The sequence below is a fragment of the Xiphias gladius genome, chromosome 16, assembly GCF_016859285.1.
Source record: "Xiphias gladius isolate SHS-SW01 ecotype Sanya breed wild chromosome 16, ASM1685928v1, whole genome shotgun sequence".
NCBI lineage: Eukaryota > Metazoa > Chordata > Actinopteri > Istiophoriformes > Xiphiidae > Xiphias > Xiphias gladius.
The window spans coordinates 18,314,841-18,333,488 of record NC_053415.1 but is presented as its reverse complement, the minus strand read 5'-3'; the positions used below and the strand labels follow the sequence as shown (position 1 = coordinate 18,333,488).

Here is an 18,648-nt window from a genome sequence, read left to right as displayed (position 1 = left end):
GTGCTTTAATGTGGTTGTATCATCGACATCCATCCAAGCAGAATTGAATTGTAAATGGCTGCATGCTGCTTTGTGTCCTACTTTCCTCTCACTGGAAATAAAAACAGTGATGGGTGAAAAAATTCAGCGAAGGTCCTACTCATTGCTGAAACTGGGCCAGTACTCATTGGCACAACATATTGACGGGCTAGATTTCTGTCCACCTGAGTTTTTACATCAGTGTGTGAGTATGCGTAGGTGAATGTGAGGCTATGTAAAGCACTTAGTTCTGTCCTCATGTCAAGTGTTACATACCTGCAGTCCATTTTACTCAGTTCTTTCTAGTGAACATAGTTATTTCTAAGTGTTCAGCTGAAAAACCCCATTTCCGGCTCAAACAAGCTGCAAAAGGAGGCAAAAATGTGCAGCTGTAAAAAGCACAATATATAGTCTTCAGTAATTCACTCAGAAAGCTCCTGATAAGGGGAGATTTCTGCTACAGCCTCCGAAATCCTCTGTCTCTAAATGGTCTATACTGAGCCAGTCTGGCAAGTGTTGGGGATTTACGAAGTGTTCTGGTGGCCTAGTGGTCTAAGATGAATATAGGATATAAACCTGCACGTCCCCAGATTGATTCTAGCAAGTGACCTTTTTTGCATGTCAGACCCCATTCCCATGCTTTTAATCAGTCCACCACTTTGGTCCAGACTGAGATACCTCAACAACTATTGGACAGATTGCCATGAGATTTTGTGCAGACACCCATTGTTCCATGACGATGGTTTTGAGGGAAATGTCTCAACAATATGGATGGATTACCATAAAATTCAGTACAGAGATTCAGGTTCCCCTCAGGATGGACTGTAAAATGTTTGGTAACCCTAACTTTCTATCTAGCATCATCATCAGCTCAAAATTGAAATGTATTTTACACCAAATACCTGTAAAACTAATGACACTCCCATTAGTCTCAGCTGAACTTTGTGTTAATGCTAATTAGTAAAAATATTAGCATGCTAACACGCTAAGGTAGATTGGGAATTTGGGAAACTTTAGAAGTGTTAAACATCAGCATTTTAGCATTATCATTGTGAACCTGTAGAACTGCAGCTCTGCCAAACTACAGCCACACAGAGCCACTAGCATGGCTATGGACTCTCAAGCTCTCAGCATGATCCATGTGGCGACCGACATGCGATATCCTCTGCAGGTGTGCGTGCACTCACTGCAACAATTAATGTATACATACTGATTCAAGTGGTGCCCTTGTCTGTATGTGAGTTGCCATTTCGTTCTGACTGTAGTGGGTGCTGACGATGAACTACAAAATTCCATGGGAGGGCTGCTGTAGAAGGAAAAAAAGCAGGAAAAGCTGAATGTGACATTTTGTTTTGTTTTTTTTTTTTCAAAACTTTTTTGGTGACTGTCGCATTTGTTATCAACATGCTGGTGAGTTTTGGAAGGAGGCAGAGAAGAAAGTGCCACAGCGTGCAGTCAGTGTCCAAAGACATATGTTTTAAAATTTCAAAAGGCATGCAAAGGATCCACGCACTGGCTGCAGAGGTTTAGGGAAGCCTGCACATCTTTTATCTGTGTGTCCACCGTAAACAATTAAATAAAGGAAAAATTCCAAAACAAAAACTTTTGTTTAAAAAAAAAAAAAAAAAAAAGTGTAATTTGAAACTTATGTTTTCATTCTTGTGCATAATTTGTGCCCACAAATGCTCCATATGCATTTGCATGCTATGTAGGCTGCTGATTTTGTGTACTAATTCCTTTTTCTTTAATTCCAGTTTAAGCAGTGGTCTCACTGACATCTATTTTAATTTGTCTCCTCAAGCCTTTTGATAGGTTTTACTGGTTTTGTACACTGTTACGCATTCAGACCCCGTGGCACTTACAGAACACTGAGTAGAGAGCATCTCTGCTAGGTTTTATTTAAAGGGCCACATAGCTCAACTGTGATTCACCCAAAGTTCTCTTTTAAATCGCAGCACCTGCTGACACAGTGCTAATGCTTTATTTAAGGGCCAGGTTGTGCTTTTTCATTACTGCACACACTTAAATGTGTCTGGTGTGTGGTGTGGTATTGTGTGGGCTGATTTAATACAGTAACTTGAACACTGCCCTCCACTGTAAGCAAGAGAGTGAAGCAATATGCTGCAACATGCAGTCATCGAGGCTTTCATCAACTCACTTTCCTCTGCGTTGAAGTCCTCTGGGCTTGAAAGTCTAGTCTCCTTCCACAAGATGAAGTGGTAGGTGAAGGTTGGGAGTGAATATGTGGGAGGAGAGAATAGAGCCTGCTGCTGCTATAACCAGCAGGCCAGTGCCTTGAAGTGGAAATGAGTGAAAAAGAAAGTTGTGTGTGCGAAACCGTGTGTGCGTTAAAGTGTTTTTGCTTATCTCAAGGGAAGTGTATGTTTGCTGCCTTCTTGTGTTCCTCTCCTCTCTTCCCCATGGCAGCGACAGTATATTTTATTTTTCCTAAGGGACCACCTGAAGTAGGCCCAGGAGTCAACCTTTGTCTTTGGCTTTCAGTCAGGAGATGTAGAAACATCTCACACATGCACACAGCAATCAAATATGTAGGATACACATTGCGCTCCATAAACATGATCTGCTTGTTATTCCCGTCTCATCCCTCTTCTTGGTGTTTTTGTCAGCTGTGGCCTCTGATGTGCTTGGTCTGCTGTTTGTGTGAGAAACAGCTGCCAAGGGACCCCTCGTCATTCTTCACTGTTCTCCTCCTCCTCCCTCTCCTCCTCTTCCTCTGTTTTCTGCCAACAAGTTTCATGCTACTCGGTGTGAACCCAGAAATTTTCCAAACAATGTGAATGTACTATTCAGCAGTGACATTTCTGTGGCATTTCAGCAGGCTTTGCGGCACAAACTGGGTGACTAGCTGTCAAGAGACTCACTTCAGTCATTAGTAGCACACATGAGCGTATGCTGACACCAGCCTCAGCTGTCAAGTAAACAGTTTAAATGTTGTCAGCCGCATAGTGTATCATTATTATTTTAACACGAATTGGAAGAGGAGACCTCCTCTGTTATGTTCAGCTGAGAGACTTTAGAAACTTAAGGTCTTATTGAAGTGTGCAAACACATGTTTAAAGACTCGTCTTTGAAAGGACATGAATGGAAAAGTCAGAAACAGGTAAGACAGGAGCTGACTTTGATCCTGGATATGCCTGTCATTATCAAGCCCATGGTGCCTGCTCCACTTTTCATTCCCTGTCTACATCACCTATTTTAAGCCTTTTTAATAGAATAGACGTGTAGATGGTGTCGACAGAATACCAAGTAGATAATGAGCTTTGATTTCATTGGTTTGGAGCAAAGGGACACAGAGTTCTCAGTGCGGGTGGATGTGTGCACCTCAGTGTCAATTCTATTATCAGAAGTATTGATCTGTCCTTACCCACTGGGGTTTCTCATAGGATATTCTGTATCCTTTACTTCTAAAGTAGTTTTTTTTTTTTTTGCTTCTAGGTTCCATGAGTGCAATTTACAGCATCAATTACTGTCCTGGTGACCTAAATTGACTCCCATCCCTGTGGAGCTTAGGCCTTTCCCTGCTTTCTAAATCCTGCTTTTAGTCATCACACCCTCTCACTGCTGCTTTATTACCAACGTTCTAAAGTGTTTGGATTATATCTAAAGCTTATAGGTGCTATAATCAACTTTTCATTTGGTTGGATCAAATGAGTATTTGTATGTGAAAGAGGTCACTTGTAGTGATGAACTCACAGAATTGTCACCCAACTCCACAACTCCCCTCAGCTCTATAGAGCAGTTTAGCCTCTTTCAGCTCGTTTTGATTATACAGCTCACAACTTTGGTTCACTCTCACCATTGTCGTTATTACTTTTTACAGACGCAGTGGGCAGAAAAAGCTTTGACAAGCCTATTTTTCACTACTTGCACAGCACCAAACAGCAGGCACACAAAGTTAGCAACTAGCTGGTGAACACAGTGGAGCATTTAGAAGCTAGAAACCCACATGTTTCCCTGAGAAATTGGTGGACAGCAAAACAAAACTGAAAAGAGGGGGAATGTTGGACCTACACACATCAGGTGAACACAAACACAACTCCCAATGAATGTTAATTTACTGGATGTTTAAAAAGGCAATGGTTTGCTAGCATGTTAGCCACAAAAACAATAACGTGATACTATGTCACGGTTGTATTTCCAGCTTGTTGCATTGCCCCAAAGTTTCAGATGTTAATTCATGGGCCAAAGAGATAAAAGAAAAAAAAATTGTGCCAACTGTTTAAGCCACAGACAGCCTTTAATGATCTCTTTCTATCTGTCACCATCCTCTTCTGCTTCTCTTCATGCTGCAGGTTTGGGAAAAACTAAGCGGAAGACAAGCGCCCGTGATGCCTCCCCAACGCCAAGTTCAGACGCAGAGTACCCCTCCAATGGCAGCGGGGGTGGAGGGGTGGGGGGAGGAGCCGCTGAGAGAATCTACGACCTCAACATCCCCGCTGTGGTCAAGTTTGCCTACATAGCAGAGAGGGACGACGAGCTGACCCTGGTCAAGGGCTCCAAGGTCATCGTGATGGAGAAGTGTAGTGACGGCTGGTGGCGGGGCAGTCTGTCGGGCCGCGTGGGCTGGTTCCCCTCGAATTATGTCCAGGAGGAGCTCGGAGGAGCGGATGAGAGAGGAGAGGGAGATTCCTCACGGGGCTACCATGGAGGCTCTCAGGGGACTTTGTTGGCTAACGGGCGTGCAGGCGGCCGTGGTGGAGTGCTCCACCTGGTTCAAACGCTCTACCCCTTCAGCTCTGTAACAGAGGAGGAGCTGAACTTTGAGAAGGGAGAAGTCATGGAGGTGGTGGAGAAGCCTGAGAACGACCCGGAGTGGTGGAGGTGTAAGAACTCACGTGGCATGGTGGGCCTGGTACCTAAAAACTATGTGATGGTGCTGGATGAGCGACCCGGCCTGCCCTCCTCTACGTCGAGCTCCCCACAAAGCCGCTTCGTGGCACCGGCACGCTCAGGGAAGTTCGCTGGGAGGGACTGGTACTATGGCAACATCACCAGACACCAGGCCGAGTGTATACTCAACGAGAGAGGAGAGGAGGGCGACTTCCTCATACGAGACAGCGAGTCATCGGTTAGTATGTGGGGTGAAGTAATGACAGAGTTGGGAGAAAAAGGAAGAAGAGATTAAAAAAATTCTAGACGAAGAAGAATGAAGTTTGGAATTATATTTCCAAAGTTAGAAATTAGTGCATGTTATATAGCAGTATTTAATAATTTAAAAGAATTGGAAGTTTGATGAATAGCCAAGCTAGGATTAAAGTGTCTGTGCTAGAAGTGAAGATTATAATGTATACATTTACAAAACGACTCATTCCTACTTACCACGAACGTTTTAGAGCAACGTTTTAGTGATAACATGATTATTCACATGTATGCTCAGAGCAGAAAGAGCCAATCAGACACAAAGATTTAACCTACAGATCGCTATTTTAGGAATTCCTAACTAGGGATTATTTTCATTATCCATTCATTTGCCGATAATTTTCTCAATTAATCTATTTATCATTTCGCCTGCAGTGCAAGGGGACATCTTCTTACGTTTTGTTTTCTCCGACCAGCTTTTCTGTTTTATATCATTTTACAATGATATAAAACAGAAAAGCAGCAAATGCTCACATTGGAAAAGCTGGACCCAGAGAATTTTTGGCATTTTACTTGAAAAATATAAATCAGTTATCAAACAAAGCTGATTAATTTTATGTTGATTTATTAATCAACTAATTATATCAGCTCAGTTTATAATTTCACTGAAATCAGAAATCATTAACATTTTGAATTTTTAATTATACGTATTGCTTCAGATAACTTTTTTTTTTTTTTTTTTAACGTGGCCAATGCTGTGTTGATAAGTCGTTCAAAGACATCATGGAAGGTGTTCACCTGCTACAGCCATCTAGTGTCTACTCTTGAGTTTTGTAAATTACTATTTTTTTTTTTTTTTTTTTTGGTCAAAATAAACTTGATGAAAAACTTTCATTCCAAAGTTCTGGACTAGGAAGAGAAGTGAAAGAATATTACTTTTCTTTCCTTCACTTAAGTCCAAAATTTCCCATGCAGTGCTTTGATAAACGTGGGCCTGGATTTTTAAATGTGAGAATATACTGCCACCTGCTGGCGCATAGAACTGTTTTTAAATTTCATTGCATCTGTTTTTCTGTCACTCTCATATTGCTAACAGCATCAACAACTCTGTTTCTCTTTATTTTTCAGCCCAGTGATTTCTCCGTGTCTCTGAAGGCAGTGGGTAAGAATAAGCACTTTAAAGTGCAGCTGTCAGACGGAGTGTACTGTATCGGCCAACGCAGGTTCAACTCCATGGATGAACTGGTGGAGCACTACAAGAAAGCCCCCATCTTTACCAGCGAACATGGAGAGAAGCTATACCTGGTCAAAGCGCTGCTGTGATTCACACATCCTCACACCTACACTGGATCTCACAACACACACTCTCTCATACACAGTATACACACTTAATACTAACGCCACTCCCTAACTGTCTTAACTCGAGCCTTAGGTCTGAACCCCGTTGCTGTGGCGTCTGTTCCACATCCAGATCCTCAGTCGCTCCTCGTAAGTTTTATGTGTGACCCTCCAGTGGTGACCAGGGGAAACTATTTCTAGCTCAACGGCCGAGCAGTTTAACCCCATAAGACTGTGCACTGTGACAGCGCATACCCAGCAACATCGTTCATGTGCAGCACAATGCATAATAAGCCTCTCTATTCCGGATGTGCTAACGTACGGTGGCCACGCCTGCTACTAACAGAACGCCTGAGGCCTTGTTGGGGGTTGTGCTCTCCTTCTGATGTCATACATACTGCCCATCTACTATCACACACATTGTAGGTTACACCATTGCTCTTAATCCACACAGAATGACAGACATTTAACAGTTCAAAGAGGACTCAAACCTCTGAGGGACCTTACTCTGGTGTTGCTGGCCATTGTTTTATTTTTTTCGTCTGTTGTTGTTTTTTTTAAAAATGCTTGTTCCTGAGTTAACTTGTTGGTTCTTCAAAGTTAATTTAAATTCCTCTCTGGAGGTTCGAATCATTGCTCTTTCATACAGTGACTTCACAAAGTGACCAGAATCACACTCTCTTGCCTTTTTTCGCCTAATTTTCACCATTCCTCTACATGATTTCTCTCCCCAATTGAGTTTGTGTCTTCTGTTACTTTTTTCAAATTCCTCCTTGTTTCTGGAATGGAAAATCTGGATACAATACTTCCTGTAATACTTCCTAAAGGCAGTGGGGGAAGTGTTAATGCAATAGGGGAGAACTCTGAATTCCTGTAGAGTTTGAATGTTTATCAATGTAACCAAATGTGCCACCCTGTACCCATACTACTGGCTCCAGGTCTGCACTGCACTCACCATACTTGGCATTCATTCATAGCTCTATGCTCATGCTTTATATTGTGTCACATTGAACATGTTCTCCAGTATGTGTCTGTAGCTACATGAGGATACTGACTGAAGAATATTAAAAAAAAAAAAAAAACCCTCTTTTGAAACACTTTTGAGTAAACACACTCGATCTGCCCCAGCTCCTGTGAATGAATGCAGATGGAAAAAGTAGTTTTCCTCGACGTATCTGTCACAAGTGTCATTTACGCAAAAAATCTATATAATTTAGTGATTGACTTAGACCCCAAAAGTAAACTAACCAGGAAGAGCAGCCCTACGCTCAACGTTTATGAATCACATGATTTGGAAATACTTATCAGGTCATGAAGCAAGTGCAACGATGGCTGCTGACCGTTCGTCAAACCCCTCTTCCGAACAGCGATTGTCCAGTAGTAGCTGGGCACGTCGCTAGGCACGGCAGGTCTGTCAAGCTAGGGACTGTAATACGAGCGAAACAAGACATCTAAAGCTGTAGAATTTGGATTTAGTGTCTTCTTTTTTTTTTTTTTTTACAAGCCTTTCCAAAACCAAGAACCTAGAAATGAGAAGCCTGCTTCTGGGGGGGGGGCTTGACGAGCGGTCATTGTTTAATAACAGTCATCTTTCACTGTCAAGAAACCAAATATACTGTCACCTGGCTTATAATGAAAATAATTCTAGTCCTACCAAACATTTTCCTGTGTATTTTCTTTTGCTATGTGCATTTGTTTACCAATGGAAGTGTTTATTATGGGGTCCTCAGCTTTTATATGATATATCTGAATGTTATTGAGCATTGTTATTTAATTCTTGTCTCCACTGTATGTATATATTCAAAATAAGATGAGGTGCATATATGAATCGTTAAGATCCAACTATGGTACTGTATCACCGACAACGTGATGAGAATTGAAATACTTTTGTTCAATAAAATTTTTTGAAGAATACGAAGATTGCGTGTGATGAAACGTGTGATTGGTTCTCATCTTTACTATTCCACTAGTTAATTAGAGGAGCTTGAGCACCATGATGCCCAACTCTTGAAGAAAAGGTGAAGCCACAATCTTTAAGACGCTTTTGTTCTAAGTGCATTATATTTTATTCATTATATACAAACACATCAGCGGCAGCTGAGGGTTCAGTATCGTTCTCAAGAACACCTTGACATGTGGAGTAGCCACAGATGTGTTGGCAACGACCAATGCTACCTTTAATAGCCTACGCACGCTGTCTTCCAAATCCCAACCCGAAAACACACAAACCTGCTATCACTCCTGAACTGACTTTAGTTACTACTCTTCTATTGTTGTTTACATCTGATATGAAAGGATTAAAACTGGCCAGTGTTTTTAATTGTGATCAGATAAGAAACAAAATGAACAAACGCATGTAGACAACAAATTAAATTCATGTTTGAAGTAGGCTTTAATTTGTTTGATACCTACGGTAAAACAGGAGTAATTTACAAGCAGATTATTAGGTCTGCCAAGGAGGTTATGTTTGCACCCGTTGGTCTCTTTGTTTAGGATTACGCAAAAAGTACTGAACTGATTTACTCCAAACATGGGGGAGGAATGGGGCATGGGCCAGGGATGAACCAGGGATGAGGTCCGGATCATTTAATATGAATTTGAATCTTTTTACTCTGAAGTCTGGTGTATGTTGTTTGACATTGATCTTGGGGGAAGTATGTGCTTTACTGAGTGCCATTCTAATGTCATTACTGCAGACTTTTGATTGGATACTCATAATTTGTACTTTTACTGTATATCAAGTGGCTTACCCCAGTTAGTTACTTTGAAAAATAAGGTTTTGTATGCAAAAAGTGACAAACTACACATGTAATGATTTACTCCAGTAAGACCCTGTCAAAAAGTACAATGCAGTTGACTTAACATAACCCTGACAATCTGAAACATTAAAATGCTGTTTATACATGAATGTATGTCAGAGTTAAAAGGTGGCATTCTTTGATGTCAGTACTTTTACTTTTTTAATATGTCTAATTGTTGCTGTGAATATTTCAGGGCATTTAGTCTATTTATACATTGTGTTTTGTAGTTAAGGGAATGATCTGAGAATTTTGCAGTAACACTGTGGACAATAATTATCCCCTACATACTGTATCTATCAGCTGGTGCAACCAGGGTCTGGCTGACGTGTGGATGTCTCCTGTGAGGAGGGTTTTGTGTCTGCGTCATTTGCCTCGGCTTTGATGGAACCCAGCTGCCAACAGTTGGAATTTCACATCTCAGTTAGGGCGATGACTGAAACATACCTCATACACAACACTGGGGTTCGTGTCCTGCGTGTGATAGACCCGAATACATTACCTTTCGGATGGAGAAGTTCTCCACCTGCCTTTTTGGACCGAATTCCATTCACAGACGGTCGTCCACCTGGCACAATAATACGGGACAACAATGTTTGTTACGGGGGAATAAAAAATGTATTCAACAACAGAGGAGAGAATATGTCAACCTTGCAAAGCTGTCACTGAAACATGGGCTGCAGTACCTCTAAATTTCCACATGCTGGCAGTATTGGGCTTCTTGCATTGTCGTCTGGACTGTTCAGATTTTCAATATCCACATTAAGAGCCTGCAGCAGAAGTCGACATTAAAAATGCACAGCGTCACCTTGGTTGGTTGAGACAGTGGGATTATGTGCTCATTTTTAATGAACTTTTTCCCTGTTAGGCTTCCTACTCTTTGAGCAGAACAGCTTCCAGTGGATCCGAATGAATTTTAAATTTTCAATTCATATCAGAATTTTGAAAATTGCCTTCTCCAAAATTGAATTTCAGTTAGCATAAAAATAAAATGTTACAACCCAGCTCAGGAATAGACAAACAAATCCCAAAGGATTTCTGATTTAAAATTGGTTTATTTTACTTGACTAAATGAAAAAGAAAAAAGAAAAAAAAAAAAGGTACCAAAACGAACCAAATTCTTTCAAACCAAAGGGGTCAGGGCTAGTGGATGGAGAGAAAAAAAGATATAAATGGATAAAAAGAATCTAAATGAAGAATCTATGATGTTGCCATGGGTTCTATGCCTCCACAGTACAAGGCAAAGTCCTGTTTAACCACGCAGGTCATACCCACATCAAGACATGACAACAGAAATCATCTCAGCGACATAGTCAACTCCCACAACACCTTTAAACAGGGAGAAGTGCTTCGGACAACAACGTCTGTTTCAAGGCCAAATCCTCGATGACTAAGCGATATTTTCAAAGAAAATGGCATCGGGTCTTTTAACAAAACAAACATGAGGCAAAAACAAAAAAATCCAAACTGTGAGCCAACTGATTTACCCATCCAACTTGCCTAAACCTAAACAGATGTTAATTCACTGAAAACTGCTGGGATCTGGAAAGCACCAGTTACTGCTGGGAAACCATGGATGTGATCCTGACTTCATAGCTCTACCCATTTCACTGACATTTTTGGAGTCCAACAAGTTCACAGATAGTGCCTGCTCCTTGACAAAAGTAAACAGACACAAAAACAAAATGCATAATGCACCAGTGCTAACCAAACTTCAACCACTATTACCCAAATTGGGAAAACAACCAAGTAGGCAAACTACACAATTTTGCAGAGTTATCTAAGACCATATGCTTACAATTTAATGGACTAACTTTACCAACTAAACCAGGCCAAATTACCTTTAAATCTGTGGGTTTTTTGCTTACCGAAAAAAAAGATTTTTTCAAAATGTTTGTTTTGATCCCAAACAAGCCCCCGTTTGTTACCTCCTGGCTAGAGGTTTGGCAACAAAATGAGAAGTCACACAGATGTGTGTGGGACGGGCAAAGGTTGGCGGGAGGATGCTGGGAGCCAAAAAAGAGAGAGACGGGCCACAAAAACAGTCTTTTATGCTTTTCACAAATGCCACAGGTTGGAGAAAACGATCCACCCAACTCCAACTATTAACAGCCAGCAGAAGAGACACAGAAAGGCAGGCAAAAAAAGATCTGCGTTACATGAATGTGGGCTACTACACATAGTTATAGTTTTAAATTCAGCTCAGAGAAATCTTTCTGGTAGTGGCAACGTTCAGGTACTTTTAGGAATGACATCCAATTGCAAATCTAAACTAAGAGGCTTTTGGGCTTTTCTGTCTTTTCAATACAAAGAACACGAATGACACGTGATGGGGACATCAACAACAAGGATAATCAGAGGATATGTTAGAAATGTCTCAAAACTTTAAAAGAATAGTTCGACATTCTTGGAAAAACGTCAGATGAGGAGATTGACACTACTCCTATGTCTGTACGTTCAATATGTAATTGAAGCTATTAGCCAGTTAGATCAAGTTAGCATAAAGACTAGAAACAAGTGGAGAAAGCTAGCTTAGCTTTCCGCCTTCCAGCACCACCTTAGCAGACTAATTAACACACTGTATCTCACTTGTTTAATCTGTTAAAAAAAAAAACCACATTTTGTCCTTTTTACACTTGGGGTTTTGTGAGGATTTATGATAAGCTCAGCTAATCGGCTGCTGGCTGGAGCTTCATATTGAATGGGCAAATATGAGAGTGGTATCAGTCCTCTCGTCTAACTCGCGTCAAGAAAGCGAGTTGCTTGCGAGTTACTAGTCTCCTACTAGAAACGACTAACACAAACTGTAAACTTCATTTAGATAAATCCATTCACAGTATTAATAGTAATGTGCCTATAAAAGAGAGAGAGAAAAAAAATGTTTTTTAGAGATAAAATCTAAAAAAAGAAAAGAAAAATACCTATTTGGCCACAGCAAATTACTGTTTTGCAGACCTTGAGATCCTGGCATTGTTATGTGGAGTCACTACAATGGGTTTTGCTTTTCTGTTTGTGCTTGTACACAACATCCTTTCTTAACCCCAGGTGGCTTCTTTCCTCAAGGATAAGACTGGTATTTTTCTTACTGTGAACAAATCCAACGATATTCTATAAACACATATTTTCTGTGTAGTCTAGGCTTATTTCTCTGTAGGGCTGCATGTAACCATTATTCTCATTATCGATTTGTCTGCAGCTTATTTTTTTTATTAGTCAATAAATCTTTTGGTCCATAAAACATCAGAAAAATTTTTAAAAATGCACATGATGTCCTAGAACACAAGGTGATGTCTTCAAATGTCTTGTTTGTTCAACCAACACTCAAAAAACCAAAGATATTAAATTTACCATAATATAAGAACATGAAAAGCAGCAGATTCTCACATTTGAGAAACTGGAAGCATCAAATGTTAAATGTCATTTTTGCTTAACAAACACAATGTTTTACAAGATTATTCAATCATCAGAATAGTTGCCGACCACTGGTTTCAAACCTGAAGTCCAGGACCCCCCAACAGGTTCCAAGGTGAGTCTGAGGGGTCACAAGATCACAAGACGATTCAAAGGATAAAAAAAGAACATTTTTTTCCGTGTGAAATACTGCATACTGTAACCTCTCAAGCAATCTGACAACCTTTCAAATGAAACCTTGTGAGAAGGTAAAATCAAAATTTGTTCGTACTGCTCACAACTCATGCTCACACTAAGAGACGAGTCGACTCCGACTTCATTTAAGGTGTTACAAGTCAAAGAGGTTGAAAACCACTGCCGTAGATTTCCGCTCTTGTCCAAAAACAATTTAAAAAACCACATGGATGACCCACACTGGGAGCACTGGGTGACACATTACCTCATTACAATGAACATGGGCACTGTATTTTATTTTTAGTCAGTCCCACATGCACCTTCCTATTGCTCGAAAAACTCACGAGGGCACCGGTCTGTCCGATGCAGATTCCCATTTTGATGCTGATGACACAGATATTTGTTGCACTGCACCCACACAAACTCAGTCTATCTCACAGCTTTGTCCAAAAATCTCTGCATAATTTAAAAGCTTGTCATGAATGTGGATGAGTTGTGTTATTTACAAATTCTAAGAAATCATTGGCAGCCCCAACTATTATCATAGTGCAAGAGAAAACTATTAAGTACTTTATCGCTCATGACGTGGCTTAAAATGAAATCTGGTTTTATTCTCTCTCTTTGATAAATAGTAGCTTGCTTCAACAATTAGCTCTATTCCTACTTAAAACTCCCAAATTTGGTTTCTCTCTGTGAATTCAAATTGTCGCTACAGGAACTGTGTGTTCTCTTTTCTGACTGCTGATGTTTTGGGGGAATTTAGAAACGGGGTGTTAGTCTCATTGAGTTATTGTGTAAGATTGGTCTTATTTATTCATTCATTGGGCTTTTTATGTCTTTATTACATGGTGAACAATAGAGAGATGGCAGGAAATGAGGGGAGAGAGAGACGGGGAATGACATGCAATAAAGCTCCCCAGTTGGACGTGAACTAGGGGTGTTGTAGTTTATGGTTGAAGAGACCAGAATGCCACTGGTTTTATTTATTTGTAGGTTTTTGGACACCTCTTGGGTTGTTTTAAGGTGCTATGTAGGTTGCATATAGTTAAATCTTTTACACATATTAGAAATTTTATTCATGTTTTTAGAATTTCTTTTCTGTCTCATTCTGATTCTCTCATTTGTGTTTCCTGTCTTAGGGTATTTGCCTGTAACTCAGTTATTCTCACTGTTATTGCTGCATATCTTGGACAGGACACTCTCAAAAAGAGATCTTTAATTTCAACGGAGCTTTACTACTTAAATAAAATGGCCTTTAGGCTGAGTAGCAAAGACAGTCAGGAAAGTCAGAAAGGTTTGAGAGACGGATATTGTTTGTTTTGGTGGGATTTGTTGACTATAGGACAATAACACCTGCCTTATCTTTAAAAGTTTCCCAGCAGCAGCAGCCGACAGCAGCCGAGTTTGTGAGGTTTGTCCTCCGTCAGAGCACTTTAACTTTCTCTGACCAACAGCAGAGAGACACAGCATGAATTCAGTCATTAACCCCCTTCTCTCTCTGTCGGTGTCCTCGAAGAGAAAAAAGAAAAACATCCACAGCACATATAAATGGAGGTTAAAAAAAAAAACAGAAAAAAACCCCAAAAAACTGTCAACTAACTTTACACCCTGTGCCTAAATGTTGGTACAGTCTGTCTGGATACCAGGTGTGAAAATTGTCTGGTGTGTGTTTCTTTTCATCCGCTTATGTTCATTTTTTCACTCCACCCTTTGCTTTTCTCACTCCTTTTGACCTTGGAAAAAAAAAATCCATAGTAATCTATAGAGCTCAAGGCCAAATATACAGTATATAGCAGTATATAAAGGGCTTCTTCAGTGATAATATGAAGGGGAGGATAGCAGCCTAATCCAGACGTGTCATCTCATTTTATTCAACCTTGTCTAAATCATCTGTAGTTTAGAGAAAAAGTAAAACGCTTTATCGACGCAGTACATTTTTTTTACACTTCCCGGCTAGAAAATGTGATGTTATAATCCCCTGTGCAAAGCAAAAAGACAAGAGAGGTGTGAAAGAGGTTTTGGAGACAGGCTGGTGTAAAGGTGCTAAATGTGAAAAACAAACATGTCTGCCTTCTCTTCTTTTTCTAAGCGCGATGCAGTCGTCATCCTCAGATCAGTCTGAGGGAGGAGAACGAGGGACAGGACCACGAGCATAATTTGCTGCTGATCAGGTAGGACAGGACAGAAGTTGATCTTTGATGAAGCGGAGTTGATATTAACGCATAGAAGCTTTTTTTTCCCTTTTTTATAGACATGAAGTTATGTTGTAGTCTGACCAGTTTCTAAAGAACATGCCGTTTTCCTGAAAATGTCACATTTCAGCACTACATTGTGATCCGCAGGTGATGCTAAGATGATCTTTACACGCCTGAATTAACTGACGGACAATGGTCTCTTGCAGAGACTGCTGCAAGACTTGACATTTTTCAGGTCAAAGCCTTTTGTGTTCTGTCTTTCAGTACCCGAAAGCATGCGCACTCTGTACGTGTCTGCTCTGCTCTGCTCCCTTTTGCTCGGCTTCCTGCGTCCTACAGGTATGACATAACATATGAATGGACTTGGCATTGTGATATACAGTCATTTTGAGATGACAGGAGGTGTGAAGTAATGTTCACGCCTCGGTCTGTCTCTGTCTTCTTTGACAGTGGCGGAGGAGAGCGAGGCAGCCGGTGGGAGGGAGGAGAGGGAGAAACGAAGCTTACCTTACTGGGGCTTGTGGTCGTCAGACTTTATCGGATGGCTGGAGGAGCTACGAGCTCAGGCAGCTCACGACAGGATGCAGGACCTGGCTCGTACCTACTGGGCTCACTTCCCCATCGCCAACGGGCTGGGCTACGATAGTCCCGAGCCTGACTCTAAACCTGAGGAGTGAGGCAGAAAAGAGACAGGGTCCAGACAAGAGATTCAAGAATCTGAGGGCGGGTAGAAGTGACCTATAACATGTGTTAGGATGTTAAAGTTCAGATGAGCGATGGTGGTGCTGTGACCCTTCATGCTTGTATAAAAATAAGAATTTATCCATTTTTTTTCAGCAAAATATTTCTTTTTCTTTCCTTCTAACCTTATTAAACGCATACGCAGAGAAGTATGGAAGTGGTAACAGAAATTAGTAGTTAGTGTAATGCCACGTATTATTCAAAAACTAATTCAAAGACAAAGCAATGTACAATGTGTTATCCTACATAGTGATGTTACTTATGTTTGGGGTCAATTAGACCATAGAAAGGTAAAACCCACAGTTATGCACAAACTGTTAAACTCCGATAACAGAAATCCAAATAGACTTACCTAGGATTTTGGAGGGGCAGTGCCGCACTGGCTTTAACCATGTTTTACAGATGGGGTCTCCCGTGGTGGAAAAGAAGGAAGTAGATTAAGAACTCTACTTGTGTAAAATTTTGACTTTATATCTTCTATAAAGTTCACTTTAAAAAGGACCCGAGTTCTAAAGGACCCCAAGCAGAACAATAGCGTTAAATTGAAAAACGAAAGTTCAAATTTCACACATCTTCAAGGTAATAAAAGGCTTTTATTGTTACCTGGTTTTCAGTTTGGATTTGTCTTTCGAGTGGAGATTGTTTTTGTGAGTTTTTGCGGGACACCTGTGATGTCTCTGTGCAAAATTTTCAGAAACGAACATAAATCCGTCTCAGGTCACAACACTCAGACTGTTAAGTCAGGCGTGAAGAGAAGAGAGAAGGGAAGATGGAAGCAGATGAACTGAAAGAGCAAATTGTGTTTTGGAGCAAAGTTCAATGTATATTTCTGAGCTTACGATGTTCCAGTTCCTACTTCCTGGGGAAGCAAACACACACATTGAAAGATAAGGGAGGATCATTTTATTCTGCTTTATCTTTCTCCAGGAATTCTCTGACGCCGAGATGCTAATTTCACGGATTTGTGGGCAAATGAGAAGAAAGCTTTGTGTCCGAAACTGAGTCAATGTGTCCAGATATCTTAACACTTTGCGGTTCTTTCCAGCTCCGTGTGTGGTACATTTGGATAGGTGAGATCAAACTGGATGGTAGATGAGGGTTTCGTGGCTCCTGTCAGTAACACCATGTTCTCTCAGCCCTTTGTGTCCTTCATCCCTGCTCCTCATTCTCCTCTCTTGCTCCAATCTGCTCAATCGCTAGGAAATGGCAACCGAGGGAAACATGACTGATCAATGTGTGTGTGTGTGTGTGTGTGTGTGTGTGTGTGTATGCGTGTGTATATCCAAACCTGTTTTTAAACTTTCAAGCAAGAAATATGTGAAGCTCAAATTCAGAAAATCTGTATGTGAATCTCAGAAATCCACAGACATCTGTTTTCCCTTTAGCATTTTTGTTTTCCATCTGCAATGGAAATATGCGCCCGAGGACAGTGAGCCTTTGATAAGACTCACTGTAAGTAGAAGTCAGGGACTCAGCCTCCTCCTTCTATGAGGAAATCATATCCGTAGTTATGCCCGCTCAGAGCAGAGAGCTCTGCCTTTCACTGAGCTTAACAACACACCGGCTACGACTTAGACTGTTCGATTGAATTCACTTCAAAATGAGCTGATCTCTTTTTTTTTTTTTTTATTGCCAGGTGAGTGTGGGCACTTGAATTCTATTGGTGCGTGACAGGGCACACAGCTGGTGAAACACATGCTTCATAAAGAGGATGTAGGCATGTTTGGCAAAGCATGAATGATGAAATAAGGGTAGAAAGAGTTTCTAGGCATATTCATCCTCACACTTGTCTTCAGCCGTATTCTTCCACCTTCCATCTCTGTCCTCTTTCTGTCTTTTGTCCATCCATCATGAAAGCAGCGCAATCATCAGCCAGCTTCTGGTTTCCTGCATTCCAGCTCTACTCGTGAGAGACTGAGAGACTGTTTCTGGTTCCAAACCAAACGCTCTCCCTCACACACACACACACACACACACACACACACACACTCATCATATGACAAGTTCAAGCCAAGTCAAATGAGAATTTCTATAAAGTGGCAACTTATCATTCGTTCTGGTGTCACAAAGGCCATGATTACTGTATGTACGGTTGCTTTGCAGGGAATCGGTGACTGACAAATGCAGTGACACTAGTCATTAAAGCAAGACTATGTAATGTTTTATATAGCACAGTCTTTTCCCGTTACAAATGAGAAGTTCAATTCATTAGAGATGAAACGTACCCCTGTTCAATTAAGTACATTCAGTGGTTTTCTAACTCCTGCCTTATTTGGTCTGGTATCACCATTAATATTTTGGTGGCTAATGTTAGCAACATTTAGCAAACACGAACTAATGTTAACAAACTATAGATACTGAGCACGGATATAGTGAATAAGAGAGTTGGATATGGTGCTGCCACTCAACCTGCGCGGCCACTTTGCACTGGTGGTAAGTTCCAGTATTGCAACCAAAAAAATCCCCAGTGACCCAAAAAGCATTTTCCCTATAGACCATCATTATAAAAAAGTCTGCATTTAACTGTTGACAGCACACCACTAACAGCAAAAAGGCTGAATTATTACTCTTTGTATTATGGATTTTCAATCCTTTGTGGTTTTGTGTTTCTAAAACTTCCCCAGTATCTACAAAAGTTATTATGTGCGTGACTGCATCCCAGTGTAAGGTCTGTGGGCTGAGCAGGAACATGCAGGCGGGTCCAGTGGGAGAAACACCAGGGCACATGTGTAGGGCGCTGCACAACACGGAGGCAAACCCGAAAAGCTAGGAAAGCATTTGGCTTATGGGCTCAATGTGTCATTTTCATTCAAGTGAAAGGGCACTATCTTTGCTGGAAACCTGCAACTATTTGCGAACAAAGCCAAGTTGAA

General features: G+C 40.9%; 2 protein-coding genes across 2 annotated transcripts in view; both read left to right on the top strand.

Annotated features, from left to right (window-relative positions):
- Positions 1 to 8,370, top strand: part of LOC120801384 (cytoplasmic protein NCK2-like) — a 38,156-nt gene extending 29,786 nt beyond the window's left edge. Inside the window, exons 3-4 of the mRNA XM_040148319.1 lie at positions 4,332 to 5,107; positions 6,247 to 8,370. Coding sequence (XP_040004253.1) covers positions 4,332 to 5,107; positions 6,247 to 6,441 — 971 coding nt within the window. The 3' untranslated portion in view covers positions 6,442 to 8,370. The remainder of the gene's footprint in view (positions 1 to 4,331; positions 5,108 to 6,246) is intronic.
- Positions 8,371 to 14,903: 6,533 nt separating this feature from the next.
- otos2 (otospiralin 2) lies at positions 14,904 to 16,176 on the top strand. Its single transcript, XM_040149270.1, has 3 exons — positions 14,904 to 15,010; positions 15,299 to 15,373; positions 15,485 to 16,176. The coding sequence occupies exons 2-3, from the start codon at positions 15,310 to 15,312 to the stop codon at positions 15,709 to 15,711; spliced, it is 291 nt and encodes a 96-aa protein (XP_040005204.1). The 5' UTR covers positions 14,904 to 15,010; positions 15,299 to 15,309; the 3' UTR covers positions 15,712 to 16,176.
- The last annotated feature ends 2,472 nt before the right edge of the window (positions 16,177 to 18,648 follow it).